The sequence below is a fragment of the Anser anser genome (assembly GCF_964211835.1).
Source record: "Anser anser genome assembly, chromosome: Z".
Taxonomy (NCBI): Eukaryota; Metazoa; Chordata; class Aves; order Anseriformes; family Anatidae; genus Anser; species Anser anser.
This window is the reverse complement of record NC_139723.1, coordinates 67,072,079-67,089,893: the sequence shown is the minus strand read 5'-3', so window position 1 is coordinate 67,089,893 and position 17,815 is coordinate 67,072,079. Positions and strand designations below refer to the sequence as shown.

At 37.3% G+C, this 17,815-nt stretch overlaps 1 protein-coding gene across 6 annotated transcripts in view; it reads right to left on the bottom strand.

Moving 5' to 3' along the window:
* Positions 1-1,230: 1,230 nt before the first annotated feature.
* The window catches only part of ELOVL7 (ELOVL fatty acid elongase 7), a 34,266-nt gene continuing 17,681 nt past the window's right edge, over positions 1,231-17,815 (bottom strand). For all 6 annotated transcript variants that reach the window (XM_083816181.1, XM_083816178.1, XM_083816179.1 and 3 more), the window contains 7 exons: positions 14,569-14,662; positions 11,802-11,992; positions 9,465-9,545; positions 8,990-9,046; positions 7,257-7,362; positions 4,348-4,484; positions 1,231-3,112 (listed from right to left, as the gene is read on the bottom strand). In XM_083816181.1, coding sequence (XP_083672307.1) covers positions 2,909-3,112; positions 4,348-4,484; positions 7,257-7,362; positions 8,990-9,046; positions 9,465-9,545; positions 11,802-11,992; positions 14,569-14,632 — 840 coding nt within the window. In that variant the 5' untranslated portion in view covers positions 14,633-14,662 and the 3' untranslated portion in view covers positions 1,231-2,908. The remainder of the gene's footprint in view (positions 3,113-4,347; positions 4,485-7,256; positions 7,363-8,989; positions 9,047-9,464; positions 9,546-11,801; positions 11,993-14,568; positions 14,663-17,815) is intronic.

Here is a 17,815-nt window from a genome sequence, read left to right as displayed (position 1 = left end):
AGCATTTGTCCTCCACCAAACCTAAGGAACACAACATCCCAACCCACTTCCCCTCATTATCTCTCAGTGTTCACTGTAAACTTAGTGGTTTAATTGAGTGATGCACTCCACTTTCCCCTGTAATAACACAATTTTTAGGTAGGAAAAAATGTAACTGTCCAGGTGCACACCGCATGATTCTCACAGGCTACATCACAGAAATCTTTTCTATTGAAGCCACTCAGGTAACTGTACTACTATATGCAGCCTCTTACGATACACCCGTACACCACACTGAAAGAACGCATTTTCTTTCTTCAAATGCTTCGTAACACAGAGAAAACTAAACCATTGTGCAAGAAACGTAGCAGGACAGTGAAGTAGTACTTGCTGACAGCCCACAGACTGATCAGCATCTCCAGTTTCTGCTCCTGCTTATTAAAACTTAATCTCAAATTATGGAAGCAGTTGGCTGCTGCACAAGTGCCAGACTTGGACATTTTTCCTGGCTCCTTATAGGAGGCCTGAGCAGCTCAGTTTTGACCACGTGTATTCTCAGACCCTACTTAAGCTTCAGAGAGTTTGAAGAAGTAGGTGCTGATCTAGGTCGCAGACCAACAAACTACTGTCTGGCCCCTCACACTCAGCAGTAGGATGCACTCCTTTTACAATGCAGCTGCATACACCCTTTCTCTTACTTCCAAGTGGTTCTGACCTCTGCATATTTATGCATTTTCTATTGCTGCGGTGGGTGGAATAACTACAAAATAGTGGGCCAAAACTAGGACTTCCGCACCAGCAATGCAAAACTACAGAGTAGTCTTTCTTCATCAGTACCTAGTTAAAAAAATATGCAAAAATAGGTGCCACTCAAGCTTTAAGAAGAGACAAACCCTTTTCAGCTGCTTGAAAAAAAAAAAAAAAAAAAAACAACACAGCACTAGGCCCCTACTGTCAGGAAATGACCCCCCCCCTCCTTTGGAAGCTAAGCGTGTACACACAGCTTGGAGGCTGGAAGGATTTGAGACTTGGAGTCAGTGATCAGATTTCCCACTGAAAATACATGTGACCCCCAGTCAGCATCCTGGCTGTTCTGGGTTCTGTGCTAAAGCACCTCTCTCCCTCCCTGTGCACTGCCAGGGAGCTGAAACTCAGCACAGAGGATTCCGTGATTAAGCACCTAAAAACTGCAACAGTCATGATAATCGGATTTCAATCTGCCATGAGAGTTGATAGCTGCGGGGATTAAAATAGGGGAAAGATAAAACATAAATTACTTTTTATTTGTTTTATAAAGATGACTTGTATGCAATTTCATAAGAATTATATGCAACACATGTCCATGATAAAGTTTAAATTCTTTTAGCATTAACAATACACCATAAATGTTGCTATGCCTATAAATATATTGAGGTAACAAAACTTATTTTCTTGGAATTTTACAACAGGGAAGCAATTGAAACCTGCACCAACATTTTGGATATTTGAAAATCCCACAGATCAGGTCAAGCACAAAGCAAAAACGACAAGCTTCTTCTCTGTCAGTAGTGAACGTAATAGAAAACAGTACATTTAAAGGTAACATGTTAATTTAAACACCTCTACCTCCTCAGTTACAGGTCTGATGCATGAATCTTTTCCTTAATAACCTCATACAATACAAATGCAGCTTATGTGCAAATAGCTAGGCTCTTTAATTTCTCTACGTGTGTGCCCTTAACAATCTGCCATGTTTCCATGTTTCCTAACATGGAAAAAAACATACTGGTCAATCCGATATGGACTCCACACATGGCCTACCACCTTGGCCAGCCCCAGTCTCAGGAGTTCAGAGAATGTCTTGTATCTTTTTCTCTAGTTTGACAGAACAGAGACAAGGTAACCAGTGCTACTTAACAGAGAAAACTTTAAACTTGAGTTGTTAAAAACAAACAGTAATAATAATAAACAATAATAAGAAAACCCCAGAAAGTCTTTTGAGGCATGTATTTCAATAGATAATGGGAATGGAAGAAAACAGAGCACAGTACAGTCATGGTATCTAACATTTAGGCTTCAATCAAAAAATGTGTTTCTTTAAAAGATATATAAGGACTAAGATTTTGACTGCTGAATTACGTATTTATCCCCACTAAGCAGTCTATCCTACATATATAAAAACATACTCATAGATTAAGATTATTATAACACTTCGGTGAACAAATCACTAGGCTGTTTTGATCATTACACTACAAGACAGTTTGGATGACCCTCAAATTAGTAGGTTTCTTGCATTTAGGATAATTTTTAAATGAATACAAGTTTCCTACGTAAAATGAATTAAGTTATCTCAATCAAAGAGGGTACATATAAAAGTCTATCTTCAAACTAAATGCCATACTTCGACAGATTAACATACATTCCTTTCTTTAAAGTAATATTGTTTTTAAACACATAATGCTTATATGTATTAGTTATATTAAGAATAAGATTTATATTCAAATATAGTATTTATTGAAGATTCATTCTTTTAATAAATTGTAGCTGACATTCTCAACAACTTATAACAATTAAGGTCATTTTTTTCCTCAATGTTCAAAGTACTTTGTACTTGTCATACACACTAATTTTCTCAACAAGTATCTTTATTTTCCTGCATCTTCTAGATAGAGATCATCTATCCATTCATTTCTTGCAGGAAAGACATGAGGAAGTTGTTGAAAACACTTTTTTTTTCTTTTTAATTCAGAGATACATGCTGTTCTACCCCACCCCCCAAATTCTGAAACCCAAATAACTTATGGTAAAAATACAAGTTCTGCTTTGGAAGAAAACATACAAAATATACACAGTGTAGCGTGTGCACCTAAATATCTTGATTGTCAAGTAGCTCAAGTTTTCACTCTGATGTATACATTTTTTTCTTCTTTCTTGTAGACAAGAGTTTGTTTCACTGATCTTTGCTGATGCCATTTCGTGTCGTCTTTGGTAGTCGTTGTCCCTTTGTGTAAGCATGGTACCAGAAGTGCAGAAACAAGACTAAAAACATAGAACCATATAGCCAAATAATAAACATGAAAATTGGATACTGGTATGGACAATCATCCATGATGTAGATTTGTCCTATATGGACTGTAATCATAATGAACTGGACCTGGAGGGAAAAGATAAGGAAAATTATTAATTTTAAAAGAAAGACAAACTTTCTACAGACCTTTTAAAAGATTTAGCAGAACTTGCATTCACAAAAAGTTGAGGGCAGGGGCTTTTTCAGCTATAGATAGGGTCACCATTATTGACCCTCTCCCAGATTGTTACTGCATTGAAAAGCACTTCCAAAGAGTAAAGAAAGACATATTGTCCAAGGACAATACGAATTACAAGCAGCAATGAGGAACCCCTACTAGAAGAAAGGGAGTCTGCACTAGCCAGTTCAGTAAAGAAAGAAGTAATTTGACACGTTTGACCAGTGACAAATGGGATATTGCTCTGGAAAAAAAAAAGCCTGCAAAAAAAAAATACACATTAGGATCTGTGAACATGATAGTATGCAGGTCAGAGGTGAGGGGAAATTCATGTGACACAAAGGTCTGCAGGTCCCAAAAAAGCAATTTAAGGGAGGATTTAAAAAAATTCCACATGAATTCTAAGTTAATAATCGACAGGTAATACCGCCAAGACAAAAAGCCTCTAAACTTATAAATATTCAAGCTAAGTCATTCCTAGTTACACAGGGTTACGTAAACGAACACCAGACCTGGTGCAAGCAGTTACAGCCATGGCTGCTTCTCCCTGCTTCTTTTGCTCATCTGTGAACAGGCCAAACTGATTGTGTAGCCAGAAGCTGAATTTTTAAAATTTCTATTAAGGAAACTGGGCATCAAAAAGCACCCTGAGCAATAACCATTTCAGAGTGATCTAATGCTAATAAAACACTTAATGTAAATTCTCTACACACAATTTCTATGAAAGAAGGGACATGACATTAGGAAATACTTCTTTTTCCCTGCAGTCATTACTATTTACATGTAGACTCTGTACATTAGATATGTTTTCTTGGTGTAAATTTATATTCTAATTATTTTTATACAGCCAATGAGTTTTGCATGTAGTATTCAGTGAATACATTTAACTGAAAAGCTTGTGTCTATGATTTTATGGTGAATGTTGTCTATGATTTTATGGTGAATGTTGAAGTCAGCAGATTTAAGTAAATAACTCAGTGGGGGCTCACAACTTTTGTTTTACTCATTTAAAACATGAGTAAAAACTGTACCAACTGTACTGACCATATAGATCAACATTAAAGAGTACAAATCTATTGCACTGTTTGCATTAGCCACAATCAGCTTTCTGAGAGATGTTCAAGTCAAATAGAAAATTACTCACAAGTTGTATAGTTGTCATGTATTTTTTCCACCACAAGTATTTATGATAGGCTGGTCCCAAAGAACAGATGCCGTAGTAAGTATACATGACAACATGTACAATGCAGTTCAACAAAGCATGAAACGTCCCTAAACCACCTGTAGAAGGAATATAATAAGGTAGTATTATTGCATCAGGTTTATTTAGGTCATCTAAAAGCCACCTGAGGTCCTAGTAGTTTGTTTTGATTCAGAGGAAAACAACCAACCAACCAAAAAAGACGACAAAAATTATAGATTTTGGTTAATCAAAGTATTTAACCAGAATTGGGTTGACACCGATTCTGAAGGATCTTATCACACAGGTTTATCTTAGCTATCCCAAAACAGCAGTAAATTGGTCTGATCTAATGACCTTAAAAAAAAAAAATCACTATAACTTCTCAAAGTGACATATATACATGAAGGAGGCAGAAAGAATTTAGTAGAAGCAGCATTCCTCCTGTTTTACACCTATTTTCTGAGCATCACGACGAACTTTGCAAAGTTTTAGAGGATAAGTAATTCCCCAACAGATTTCCAGAGAAAGAATCACAGTTTCAGACAGTAAGTTTCTGGAATCATGATGTAAGTGAAGGCCTCAAAAATCCACGTTCCATCTCAAAAGCACACGTACAATGGAAAGGAAATTTAAGGCCAACTAATGACCTTCTTTGGGACAAACTCATGACTGAAACTGGTGAGATATTAAACAGAGTGAGTGAGGAAATTTTTTTTTGTTTGTTCGTTTGTTGTTTTTTTTTCCCCCTCCACGGATCAACAGTGGAGTTAGATGATGTTGCTCAAGGTAATTTTGTTTTAAAGAACATAATAAATTATAGGTTAAAAATGATACAAGAGGTGTCTGATAAAGTATTTTGAAGATAAATATGAACATGAAAATGTTGAGCATCAGGAAGAAAACAAAATGTTACGAAAAGCAGACACTTAGTGAGAAATATTTCTTATCCAAAAGCCAATTTGCCATTAAGAATCACTTAAGTTAAAAATAAAGCTTATTTTGTGATTTTAGTAGCTCACACTAGTCTTCCAGCTTGATAGATCATAACTCTTCCACCTGTGATTGCAAACTTTCTTTGAAAATTACTTGTCTTTTTGAAAATAATTTGAGTGTTCTCACAGTCCAAAAGTACATACTTTTTTTGGCCTGCACAGTGAATATTCAAAAGAAAAAATAAATAGTTAAAGCAGAGAGAGAGGCAACAGTACAAGAATATGCTTCAAAAAGCAACACCGTACATAAACAACATCTTACAGTTCTCTATTTATCAGAAGAAAAATCAGCATCTCCTTTCACAAACCCATTTTTTTTTAAACACAGGTTCCAAAGCTTGGTCAGTAGAGACCGTAGTGCCACTATTTAGAAGGAAGGACAAGCAGTGATGGAACTGAATATAAGATAATCATCAGCAGGATTGAAATTCTTGGAAAAAAAAATAAGTTGTCAAACAGAACAATATTTGGAAAGATCAGTATAAAGATAAGCAAAAGAGCTGCAGGAATAGATATAGCTCTTCAAGGCTCAGTATGACTATTATGAGCAGAGGATAAAACAGACCTTGCACAATTTTTTGAAATATATGTCAAATTATTACATGGGAAATTTGAATCTGATGCAAAATCAGAAGCCTGTATCTGGTATACTGATCCAATCTCCAGATAAAAGGCAGAAAGTTAATCACCTATAAGTGGAAACTTTTCAAGGTTGAAGAGGAGAGAGTGTTAGTTGCTGGAATTCTTTGCAGATCTATAAACAAACTGAACTGCATGCTGAAAAATCTACTTTCAGTTTCCTCATTAACTTAAAATACCAGTTATTCATCAACATTTGAGAAAGACATGATCAAGCTTCCTAATAACAGAAACTCAACAAATGCAGCAGAAGTATAGCCTTTCATACACTAGCAAAATCTGCACACTAGACTTCAAAAGACCCAATCTACAGATATCCTGGACTGCTTTTGGGGCTTATTTTCACATTCATAAAACAAAAACTAATAGATCAGATGTAACTACCATGGTTCTATTCTTCAGTTTGCTATAAAAATAACATGCCAGAGAGTATGGGTGAAGAAACATGTATGGGGAAAAAACAAAAACAAAAACGTACCCTCCTACAAAACATACCCTGTACTACTAAAGGACTCTCCATTGTGCTTACCAGGCTATTCTCATGGCATGCTATATTTATTAGTGTTGTACACTAGTTCTGTAGCATAGAAAGATGCATGCACATAGAGCAGGGAAGGAGACAAGTGGAGCTATTCTGGAGTGGACAGAAACTCTTAGTTCATCACAATACAAATACAGGTAGAGCCTAACTTTCTATAACACATAAGGTCAAAAAAATATGTCTGTAGTTTTCTGAAAGCTAAATAAAGTATTAGGTGTAAGTAAGCCCCACTTGTTCTGTGGCTTAAAGACAGTAAAAATGACTGCTAAAACAGCACTTTAAGGATAGTAAAAAACGATGAGAATGTAGTCCTCCCGTCCAATTCAATTCTTATGGATTGAAGGAAAAATGTCTTTGAAGAAGTATAAGGTAGATACTCTGAAACTTCTTCCATACCACTTCTAATTTTGCAATCACATTTCTTTTTCATGTAATATTGCTCTTTGTTTGTGTCTCTCTCCTGTGCACCTTTTTCCCTCAACACTGCACAAAATGACATCAAGTAAGAAAAATTAGTGCTCCCCACCCATTTAGATAGTTGTCGTGTATGGTGATCTCAGATGGTACAAAAAATTCTGAAGACATACAAATCTAAAAATGTTGGTGTTTGCAGGAATTTTTAATCCGTTCTTCAAGTATTTGTCTAGCATGTTTTTGGTACCAGAAGATATGTAAAAGTTGAACTGTCTCTTCACTACCTGCAGCAAATTTGACTCCAAACCACCAGGTCCATGGCATGATGGAATGATGAAAGACATGCAGGAATGTAACTTGGTTGTTTTTCTTACGTAGCACAAAAAATATCTGAAACAGATTTTAACAAACAGAATGTTATAGAACACTCAAGCCCAACATACTAAAAGAAAACTGTATGCATCTATGCTGGTTGCTCACTACTATACACTTAAAAATTCTTCACAGCTGCAGTCTAGAGAAAAGATGGGAAACATCTGACTGATTTTTCAAAAAAAATTAAAACCAGTATTAAAACCCACCTGTGGAGTGAAGCCAAAGCAAGCTTCAAAAAGCAAATACCCACAGCTGAGCAATGAGTGCAATGGACAATGTAAGATGGGCTTGCTTGGGCTGAGAATTATTTAGAAGCATCAGATTTTAAGTCCCCTGAACTTCTAAAGGAAACACATTTGAGAAAACGAAGTGAAGGACTAACAAAAGATACAGACAGGAGAAAATATTAATTTAGAGAAGTAGCCTTTCTCATTAATACTGACTTAGCTAGCCTTGGAAAAAGGCAACATTGGGAAGTATAAATGTAACTACTCTAAACAGATATTGACAGGCCACACTTAAAAGGACAGATATTGTGAGAAATGTTAAGGGAAGACAGAGCAAGAAAATTGTATAAGAAGTCAGGTCATGAGAAGGGTGGTATCAGATGGCAAAGAAAGTAATACAGAGAGAAGTCTGGCATGCTATGGAAAACATTTGGAAACAGATGACTTAAATACAGTTAATAAATAACTTCTGCAATAATACCAAAAAGCTGCTGAGAACCAGGTACCTGATTGGATAGATTCAAATAAAACAAATAATAATAAACAAAAATTTCAAGCCCAGGGCTAATTAAAAAGGGGCAATCTAACAAGAGGGTAGTAGAGAAGACTAAGCCAGTCAGGCTTTTCCAGTTTTAGCATTCCTGGCACTTACATTACCATTCCATTTGGCCCAGTCAGTAAGATGTTGAATCATGACTGTAGATGAAAGTTAGATGTCTAACTTTGCTTGCGGGGTATAGAACATCCCAGCTGCTCATGAGTCAGCTCCTGAATCACCACTATTGTGCCCGACACAGCTCCACCATCCCTAGTAGGTGCCAGCCTCAGGAAAAGGGGAAGGCAGATGGCCGGTGGTGGTGAGCAAGGTCTGCATTCTGCTTTAATGCACTGCAGCTCAGACTTTCTTTAAAACTGTTCAGAGTGCAGGCCAAGTACCAAACACATCTATGGCCAGCAAGGTATTCACAGGAGTTTAGAGCAGGTAGTTATGATAAATTATGCTGTATTCAGTTCTGTTGATGCAAATATTCCGAAAGTGGAAGATAAAATCTGAAGATGACATGGAAAAAAAATTCAATGTAATCAACACTGATTTTTTTTTTTTTAACCTGCCATGTTGAGACAAGCATTGCTGCAGCACAACAGGTTAGTGTATTTGACTGATAAATAGCTAAGTTATCAGGGCTTCCAATTTTTTTTTATGGTATGTTCTCTAATATTTTCCCTGATAAATAAGGAGTGACAGTGTAAGGGTAGAATAAGATAGTAAGGGTAAACGACCTGGTGGTATTCTAATAGTGAAGGCTGGAGTAATAATGAAAAAGCAATTTATGCTGTCAGCCCTCAACAGCAGTGGTTCTTCTACTGTGAAAGGGAAACATCACTACATTGTTTATTAGGCTACAAATACTTACAGTGTCTAATAGTTCAATGAACTTGGAAAAGTAGTACAACCAACAAGTTCGTACCATCTGCAAGAGTGAAAAACAGACATTGTTAAATCCTAATAGTGATAATTAAAATTAAGAAGCTGCAAGAAAAGTAAGAGTATAAAAGGAAAATAGAGAGAGAAGTAAGTGGTGTCTTGATGATGTATAGTTTGTTGTTGTGGTGTTTTTTTTCCTTAAAAAAATAAAAAAACGATATTCTTTAATTGTTAGAGAATTTTAAAACCAAGAGGAACAAGCCAACAAATAGGCTGCCTTTTTTTTTTCCAAACAGTAAACCCCTACAGTTAACCCCTAAATATGTGAATGCTTTATATTATACAGTAAGGCATTTTTCTTTAGAGCATTCCGCTCAACAGCAATACATTTGGTTGTTCAAAAAGAATTTCCAAAAATAAAGTCAGTGTAGCATAACAATTTGACCATGCATTTGGCAACTTACTCTTAGAGCTGTAGGTGACCTTGAGTAGTCAACAATATCACACCGGAATGAGTACCCGGTGGCCCAACCCGACATAAGAAACTGGAGCAGAGAAAAAGAAAAGGGCACGGATTACTTTGTGTCTTATGAAAAATTCATTAAATTCAGATTACTATTGCAATCACTAAGCATGAGGGGAAAACAACATTATAAACTTGTTGGATCAGCAACCTTGTCAATCATCTACCTCTGTGTCTACTAGCTACCACAAGATCATTTGCTGCTACGGATTGATTAATTTATAATTCCGTGACCACACCTATGGACAAGAAGCTTCTTTCTACACCCATTATGTCAGCATTAGTAAATGAAGAGGAGAAACAGCTGCATCTCAACACACATGCTGGCTAAGCAACTTATTGTGTAAATCAGAACACAAAAACAAGTGAACCTTTTAGAAATTTTTGGAAGTTATCACAGCCAAATATCTTACTACTCAAGAAAACCATCACAACATAACAACATAAAAGTAGACCTTAATACTTTAAAGACAAAAAACAAATCAATATGCACTATATTTTTAGTATCCTAGTTCCTAAAATCTTGCTTAGTTGAACTGCATGATTTAATGAGACTTTCACTAATACGATGGATGAGAAGCTACTGTTTTTACAATCAAGAGCACATGTACAGGGCAGGACTATATGTATCATCATTTAATCATTTCTTTTGATCATTTGATCTTTTCTCCTGGACTATATTAGAACTCAAGACAAGAGCCACATTGTTAATATTGCACTTGGCTCATTCTCCTACCAGCCATTAGGACAACTGTATCTTATATCAGTTAAAAAAAAAAACTTGTCATCAATTGATCATAACCCACTCATGCATGATATGAGGTTCAGCTCTTAACAGATGAAGGTTTTTAGTCTATGGCGCATTAGATGTTTTAACTTCTTAAAGAATCAGTTGCTTAAATAAAACAAGATTTAAAACGCCATCAAGATATCTTAACACTAAAACACCCACAAAATGGCTTGGGTCCAAAGAGGGAAAGAATCAGCTTTTTGCTGAGAGTCTGAATCCCTGCTATTGTCTCTCTGTTATACAGCATCTATGCACCCTTTCATGAAATTTTAAGATAGAAGTCATGACAGCAGATTGAGTACTGTGTTAGTAAGAGACACTGCTAGAAGTTTAATTTAATTTATTTAAGTTTCTGAGGGCTTATAATCAAACTAAGCTTATCACCAAATTACAAACAGATGTGTTTGGTGATTTTTCAGAAAAAAGAGCAAAAAAAATGTAAGCATTTTGTCCCAACACTTACAACATTCATTGCAGCTATTACATGAAGTAGCTGCTGCTGCACTGTCATTTAAGTGCTGTTAAAAGAAATGTCAAGCAGTTCACTGTAACTCATGATGAAATTTATGCAATTTGAGCTAACAGAAACATTGCCAATTTTATGGGATTATATTGCAACATTACCAATTTGCCAAACATAACCACATAACCAGACTTAATATGAAAAGCATCAGTACTGGCATAGTGATATTTAACCAGGCAAATGTAGACAGCTATCACTCACATAATACTATTGTTACACACACACACACACACATATTTTAATTGAAGCAGGCGTCAAGTATCTTAAGGTTTAAAAACTGGTTCTAAAACTTCTACATAGTCTATACCATTCATTCTTACGGATTTTTTGCTCTATCAACCCATAATCTTACACAATGCCAGGCTTTGCTGTTTTAAAGTCTAACATTTGCTTAAACACTTGCTACAGACTACAGCAAAATCTCAACACTCAAAAAAAAAAGACTTCCTGTTTCTGAAAAAAACAGGCTAAAACTGTTCACTTTTTTGTTTAAGTGTTTTAGAAGATGAAGGTCACCTAAGTAGATATCATTAACATTTGCGATTTATAAGGCTGACCTAACCGAAGATTATTGTTTAGTAAACATACAGTGTTTGAAACATCAGAGCTGACTATCAAATAGTAGGGTAAAACAATTACAACAGATTAAGAAAAACATATAGTCTACTTTACCTGCTACAACCCAGGGAAATTAAATAAGTTACAAAGATTTTTAATTTTGTGCATTATATATAACGGAACATTAAGTATTTTACCATGGTTCTCTCTAGGTATGACTTACTCCTTTTTTATCGAGTATCAGCTCAATAATTTTGTTGTATGGATCACAGAAATATAATTACAACAATCAGAATAATAGTTTTGAGAATTGAAAAGTGGAAATTGTATTAATAAATTTATTAAAATGTATAAGGGTTTTTAGAGACATAAAATATATGTGTGCTGCCTATAAAAGTAGTACTTACTTCGTAAGTCATGTACAAAGAAAGGATTACCACACTAAAGTTATAAAATGCCATTATCTGCCTGAGTTCAAAAGGTTTTTTATTTTCCATGAGTTTGGGTCCCAGAGAAGTGACAAAATAGATGTAGGTTCCAATGATAAAGGTCGTTGGAAAAGGTGAAGACATTAGTGGCCAGCCTTCCAGTCTTGGGTCTAGAGGAGGGGAAGAAAAAAAAATAAGTCAGATCTTTCCAGTACTCATTAAATCCTAAAGAGGCTGCTGAAAAGTACTTAATTCCTAACAGTTTGGGTTTTGTTTTCACTGATCAAGAAAACATTTACCTCAAATCTGCGCTGACTGGATAACAAGATTTAGCAACTGTCAGATTACGTCTTCCTGCATCATAGAATCATCTAGGTTGGAAAAGACCTAGAAGATCACCAAGTCCATCCATCGACCTGACCTACGGGGTCCCATCACTAAACCATGTCCCTGAGCGACACATCCACAGGGATGGTGACCCCACCACTTCCCTGAGCAGTGTGCTGCAATGCCTAACCACCCTCACCATAAAGAAATTCTTCATGATAAAAAGGATCTAAACTTCCACTGGCACAACTTGAGGCCATGTCCTCACATCCTGTCACCTGAGAAAAGAGACTGACACCCACCTCACTACAATCTCCTTTCAGGTAGTCGTACATAGCAATGAGGTCTGCCCTCAGGCTCCTCATCTCCAGACTAAACAGCCCCAGTTCCTTCAGGTGCTCCTCATAAGTCATTAATTCTTCACACAAAGAATCACAGGAAATGTGATTTTCAGTCCAGAGCCCTCCTCCATGAAAAGCCTGCATCTTCATACACTGCTGTGGCTCAGAAGGCATATAGGAAAGCAATGCACAAGCAGGTCACAGAGCCTGCATGTCCAAGTGAGACTTCATTACCCTGGAAAAGCATGTGTTTTGTCTCACAGGTGAAGGCACAGACAGGCAGTAGCCCCACTTTTCAAGATCCTCAAGCCTTATAAGCAGTATGGTGTTAGATGTAATAACCATGGGGAATTCAGACTGAGAAAACACCCTCTCATTGGTTGGCATTCACAGATTGTTCCTAAGAAGTCCTGACACGTCACCATTCACAGTACCTTAAAACTCATAATTTTATATTGCAGATCTCCAAACAGCAAATATGTTGCAAGTTCCTCTCCAGTTATCCCATACTGATTTCAGCTATTGCAGAGAGTCCTTCTCCTGCTCATGCTGCTGTTACCTCTCTTCACAGCTGGGACTGACAGACCTACCCTTTAAACTTCACCTTGATCCCATTGCACCCATTTGTCATTCATCACCAAGTCTCAGCTCAAAAAACTTCAACATTTCTCCATAACCAGGATAAATAGAACAATTTTTTTCTAAACTGACTTTTGGAAGTTTCGTTTCTGAAGGACCCCTAACCTTCCTGTTGAGTCAGCAAACGGCTGCTTTCATGGTCTGCTGCTGTATGTTGGGCTTGAAATTACATCATTGCAATTTTTGTTAAGTGTTAAAATCATGGCCAAATGTCTTAAGTTAGTGATGTTCAACCCATGGCATTCAAGCAACATGTCTTGAGGCACTCTGGTGTTGTTTACAGCCATCTTTATTGTTTGTTTGTTTTTTAAAAAAGGTTGAGGAAAGCAAATTATAATGCCATTTGCAGCCTGTTAGGTGCCCCATGCTGCTGCCCATGGGCCAACAAGTATTGCGAAATGCTGCACATTAGATTTAAAAAAAAATTACATCTGTTTGTGTAGCACTGCAAGAGAAGAACCCGCTCTCCACAACTGACTGCTTTTTTGCATTCACCCCTTGCACTGATACAACCAAAACCTTCCTGCTGGTTTTCCCAGCTTGATTCTGAGAAAACACATGTTCGGGCACTAACGGTACAATATGCTATGCCAAATGCAAGCACTGGTAGGCAGAGAGATGAGCAACTGAAATTGTGAATTCGTGGACAGGGCAGCAGCAATATTCCATCACCCGTCCCAATCCTCTTCATCCACTGAGTCATACTCACAAAGCGCCCTTTTCACGTGCATGCTCTGATGCTACAGAACAAGAGAAATGGTTTTCAGCTATACTGGAAAAGATGTTACTAATTGTAGTGATCAAACCTTAACTGCTTCTTAAGCTTTCCCCAGGAATAGACTAATCCTGTTCATTACGTGACTACCATGATGAGGAACATTTTAAGATTACGTTAATGTTCAGTGCTCAATGTCCTCCTTGTAAGAGGTGCACCAAGAGACTACAATTCTTTTCTGGAACAGGGCTGTGAGAATGAATTACTCTGAGGGCAAATTTCAATACACTATAACTCACCAGGGTTTGTATTTCCTTTTACTTTGCAAGGGGAAAATAGAGCAACACCGCACACCTAACTCAACTGATATCATAACATTGTTAGTTAATGAAAAAACAGAGCTTTACATTCAGTAGAACAGAAAAAATAATTAAACTATATATTCAAGGCGAGCCAGAGACTCTTACAAAGTAATCACTGTTGGCACTCTATTAGTCTGAGGTTATAGCCAGAAGTTACCTGAGTTTTGTTTTTTTCCTTTTTTTAAATTCAAAAAATAATTTGTTCTTTATAGTTAAAAATGTCAGTAGGTAGCCTGGCAAGTCTATTAAACATATACAGGAAGACTAGGCTACTTGAAGCTGATATTAGTACATCTACACTAGCTACATGCTGCTTTTCAAACTTATTGAAAGTTAATAAGTTTTAGACTTTAATGACTCACCAGCATCTTTGATCCATTCATCATACAGCAGCACAGCCTTTGATGTCAGATTGCTGAAGGCCATTTTCACTTGATTAAGATTTTATGATGCTGCCTGCAGGGAAAAAAAAAAAAAAAAAAAAAAACACAAATATGGATTTCAGTAATTAATAAAACAAAGGTGAATAAAGTGTTTTGGAAAAACAAATCAACAAACAGAATGGAAAGAAATGGAGGAGGTTAACAGAGCACAACGTGAAATACAGATCAGGTAGTGTTAGCTGGACAGATCACACTACACGTGATGTTGATTTATAGCTGAGCTGTTATGCAAAACAATGATTTTGTAATCTCTCCATGCCAAACAAGGTGCTTCCATGCCATAAGGCGTTATCTCAAGAAACCATGCTGTGGTTAACCGTTACAGTTAAGGGAAAAATATAAATAAAGAGCAGCTGCTAAAAATCGGTTTTATTGTCATCTCCTTTAGAAGTCCACACTGATAATGTAAAGTTCAGCTTTGCAGCATTTACTGCTGAAAAAGTAATTTTCTAACTAAGAAGTATTTCTAAGGTAGGTGGGAGGGAGAAGAGGTGCCAATGTCTGCACACTTGTTTTAAATACAATAATTAGCTATGTTATAATTAGTATGCAAATCACACACTGATGAATCAACTGTTTCCACACCAGGATTATGAAGCATCATAGTACCACCGGTAATACCATTAACTCACAAAAAATTTCCAGCACTTCCAGTTTGCCTGCAGCACCACCCGCATACGTAAAACGAAGAAGTATGCTTGTATGAATACTGATTTTTGCTCCAACATCAAGTACTCACCAGCCCTTTGCTTTACCACATTTCCCCCAGAAAATACTGTTGTTTCTTTTTTAAAAAAAAAAAAATATATATATATATGTTTGACTGGTGCTTCTCCTATTCCCACTCGGCGTTTCACTGTGCCATATGATTTCTCTCAATACCTCCACATAATCTTCACACAATATCCACCTCTTAGTCCAGGCTGCACACCTCGACAATCAGCTCCTTTCTTCTGGAGGAGAAGACGGCCTTCTCAGAGAGCCATCTCAGCCTCCTTCAGTCTAAGCCAGCTGCAGCTTTTGGGAGCCAGTTCTGCACCCCATGATGCTGCAATGCATCTCTGCTCACTCCCTAGATCTCCCCACTGTCTTCTTCTCATTTGTGCTCACCTTAGCAAGCCTACACAATAATTTCCCCCATATTTCTAGTTCTAAAGCTGTTCACTGCCATTTCATAGTATTTAGACACCTCAAAGAACACTATATCCCACACCCTTCATCACAATACAATTGCGACCAAGCTGGTGAGGGGTCTGGAGAACAAGTCTTACGAGGAGCGGCTGAGGGAGCTGGGCTTGTTCAGCCTGGAGAAGAGGAGGCTCAGGGGCGACCTTATCGCTCTCTACAGGTACCTTAAAGGAGGCTGTAGCGAGATGGGAGTTGGTCTGTTCTCCTACGAGCCTGGTGACAGGACGAGGGGGAATGGGCTAAAGTTGCGACGGGGGAGTTTTAGGTTGGATGTTAGGAAGTACTTCTTTATTGAAAGGGTTATTAAGCATTGGAACGGGCTGCCCAGGGAGGTGGTGGAGTCACCATCCCTGGAGGTCTTTAAAAGACGTTTAGATGTAGAGCTTAGCGATATGGTTTAGTGGAGTACTTAGTGTTAGGTCGGAGGTTGGACTCGATCTTGAGGTCTCTTCCAACATAGAAATCTGTGATACTGTGTGATACTGTGATACAAAATGCAACACTGACAAGCCTGCCTTTATTAGTTTTCACATGATTTACCTCTTCCCAATTCTCATTTTCCTACACGCTTTTTCCTGCTTGCATTTCTGCTATATGCACCTGTGCATCTGAAACTATTTCTTGTACAGAAAGTGTTCCCTCTGCTCACGTCTTCCAGAAATACAATTTTCCAGCATCAGCACTTCCCAGCTCAATGTCAGTGCCTTTATGCTGACCACCCTCACATGCCCACTGCTACCTTGATTTAGACAGCACCATATCAATTCAAATTGCTGCACAAAGCATCTTCAGTACAACAAAGAGGGCAGGCTTCTTATTTCTTCATAGCCATCTTTTTTAAGATATATCATCATAATTACTTCTTCCTCTCTACAGATGCTGCAAAGCTATTTTTGTGAATACCAGAAAAAGTCAACATTGATCCAGCAAGCCTGTCATCTTTCACCAAACGATTTCTAGGCAACCATCACACACATCATTGTAACAAGCAATACATTAAGCTAACAAACATTTTACATAAATGCAAAATTACTCCCTAACGCTCAACAACAGAAAAAGATACACAAAGCCACTAAAAAGGAGAGGACAATCCCATCCTCCACACAATCTGCTAACTGCAATGCTCACTTCACAGAAGTGTTATTTTGCTGTATTGAACTCTTCCTACTAAGTCGGACTCTCTACCACATACCCAGTGGGTACAGGGTGCTGCTGAGACAGCTCTAAACATTCATTGACATTCAAAGTCTTACTGAAAGCCATCAGAGTATTTCTGATTTTACTATGTAACTGCACAACAGCCAATTTCTACCTACATAGATTAATTTGATTGCTCTGAATTACTAACCGTACTATTCCAACATCATGAGTGTGGTTCAGACACATGAGCAAAGAAGCCCACAGTACAGCGACCAATTTCAAGTGATCAAATACTTCTTTTTAATCTAAATCACGTATGAATATCCCCTTTCTGCCCCCTTTTCCATTTAAACAAGCAAACATAATTCAATCTATATAGCTTAGAATAACACATCAGGAGCTGGATTTCTGTAGAAGCTTCAGTTTCTTCTTTTTTTTTTTTTTTTTTTTAATTAAATCCAGTGGTGCCTTGCTCTATCCATCTCACTGTCTCACTTTGATGAAGATCAAGGGCACTTACTGTAACCAACAAACTATTGTCCACGCGTTCCTCAGCAATAACTGTGGCCATAAGCCCATAGCAATTGCATTACTCCACCCCGCCCCCCCATCCCCCCACACACACACAATCATGCTGCAGGTCAGTGAGCACATGTAGGCACATGCACACTTTTAACAAAGCTCAATGTGAAAGAAATCCATGTCCATTCTTACAGAAGTATCGCAGCATTTGCTACAAAGAACACCAATGTGTTATAAAACTCCGTGTTTATAAAGGTTTATAAAGGAAAAAAGAGTAGATGCAGGGAACATCTCCTTCCTATTCTAATGGAAACCT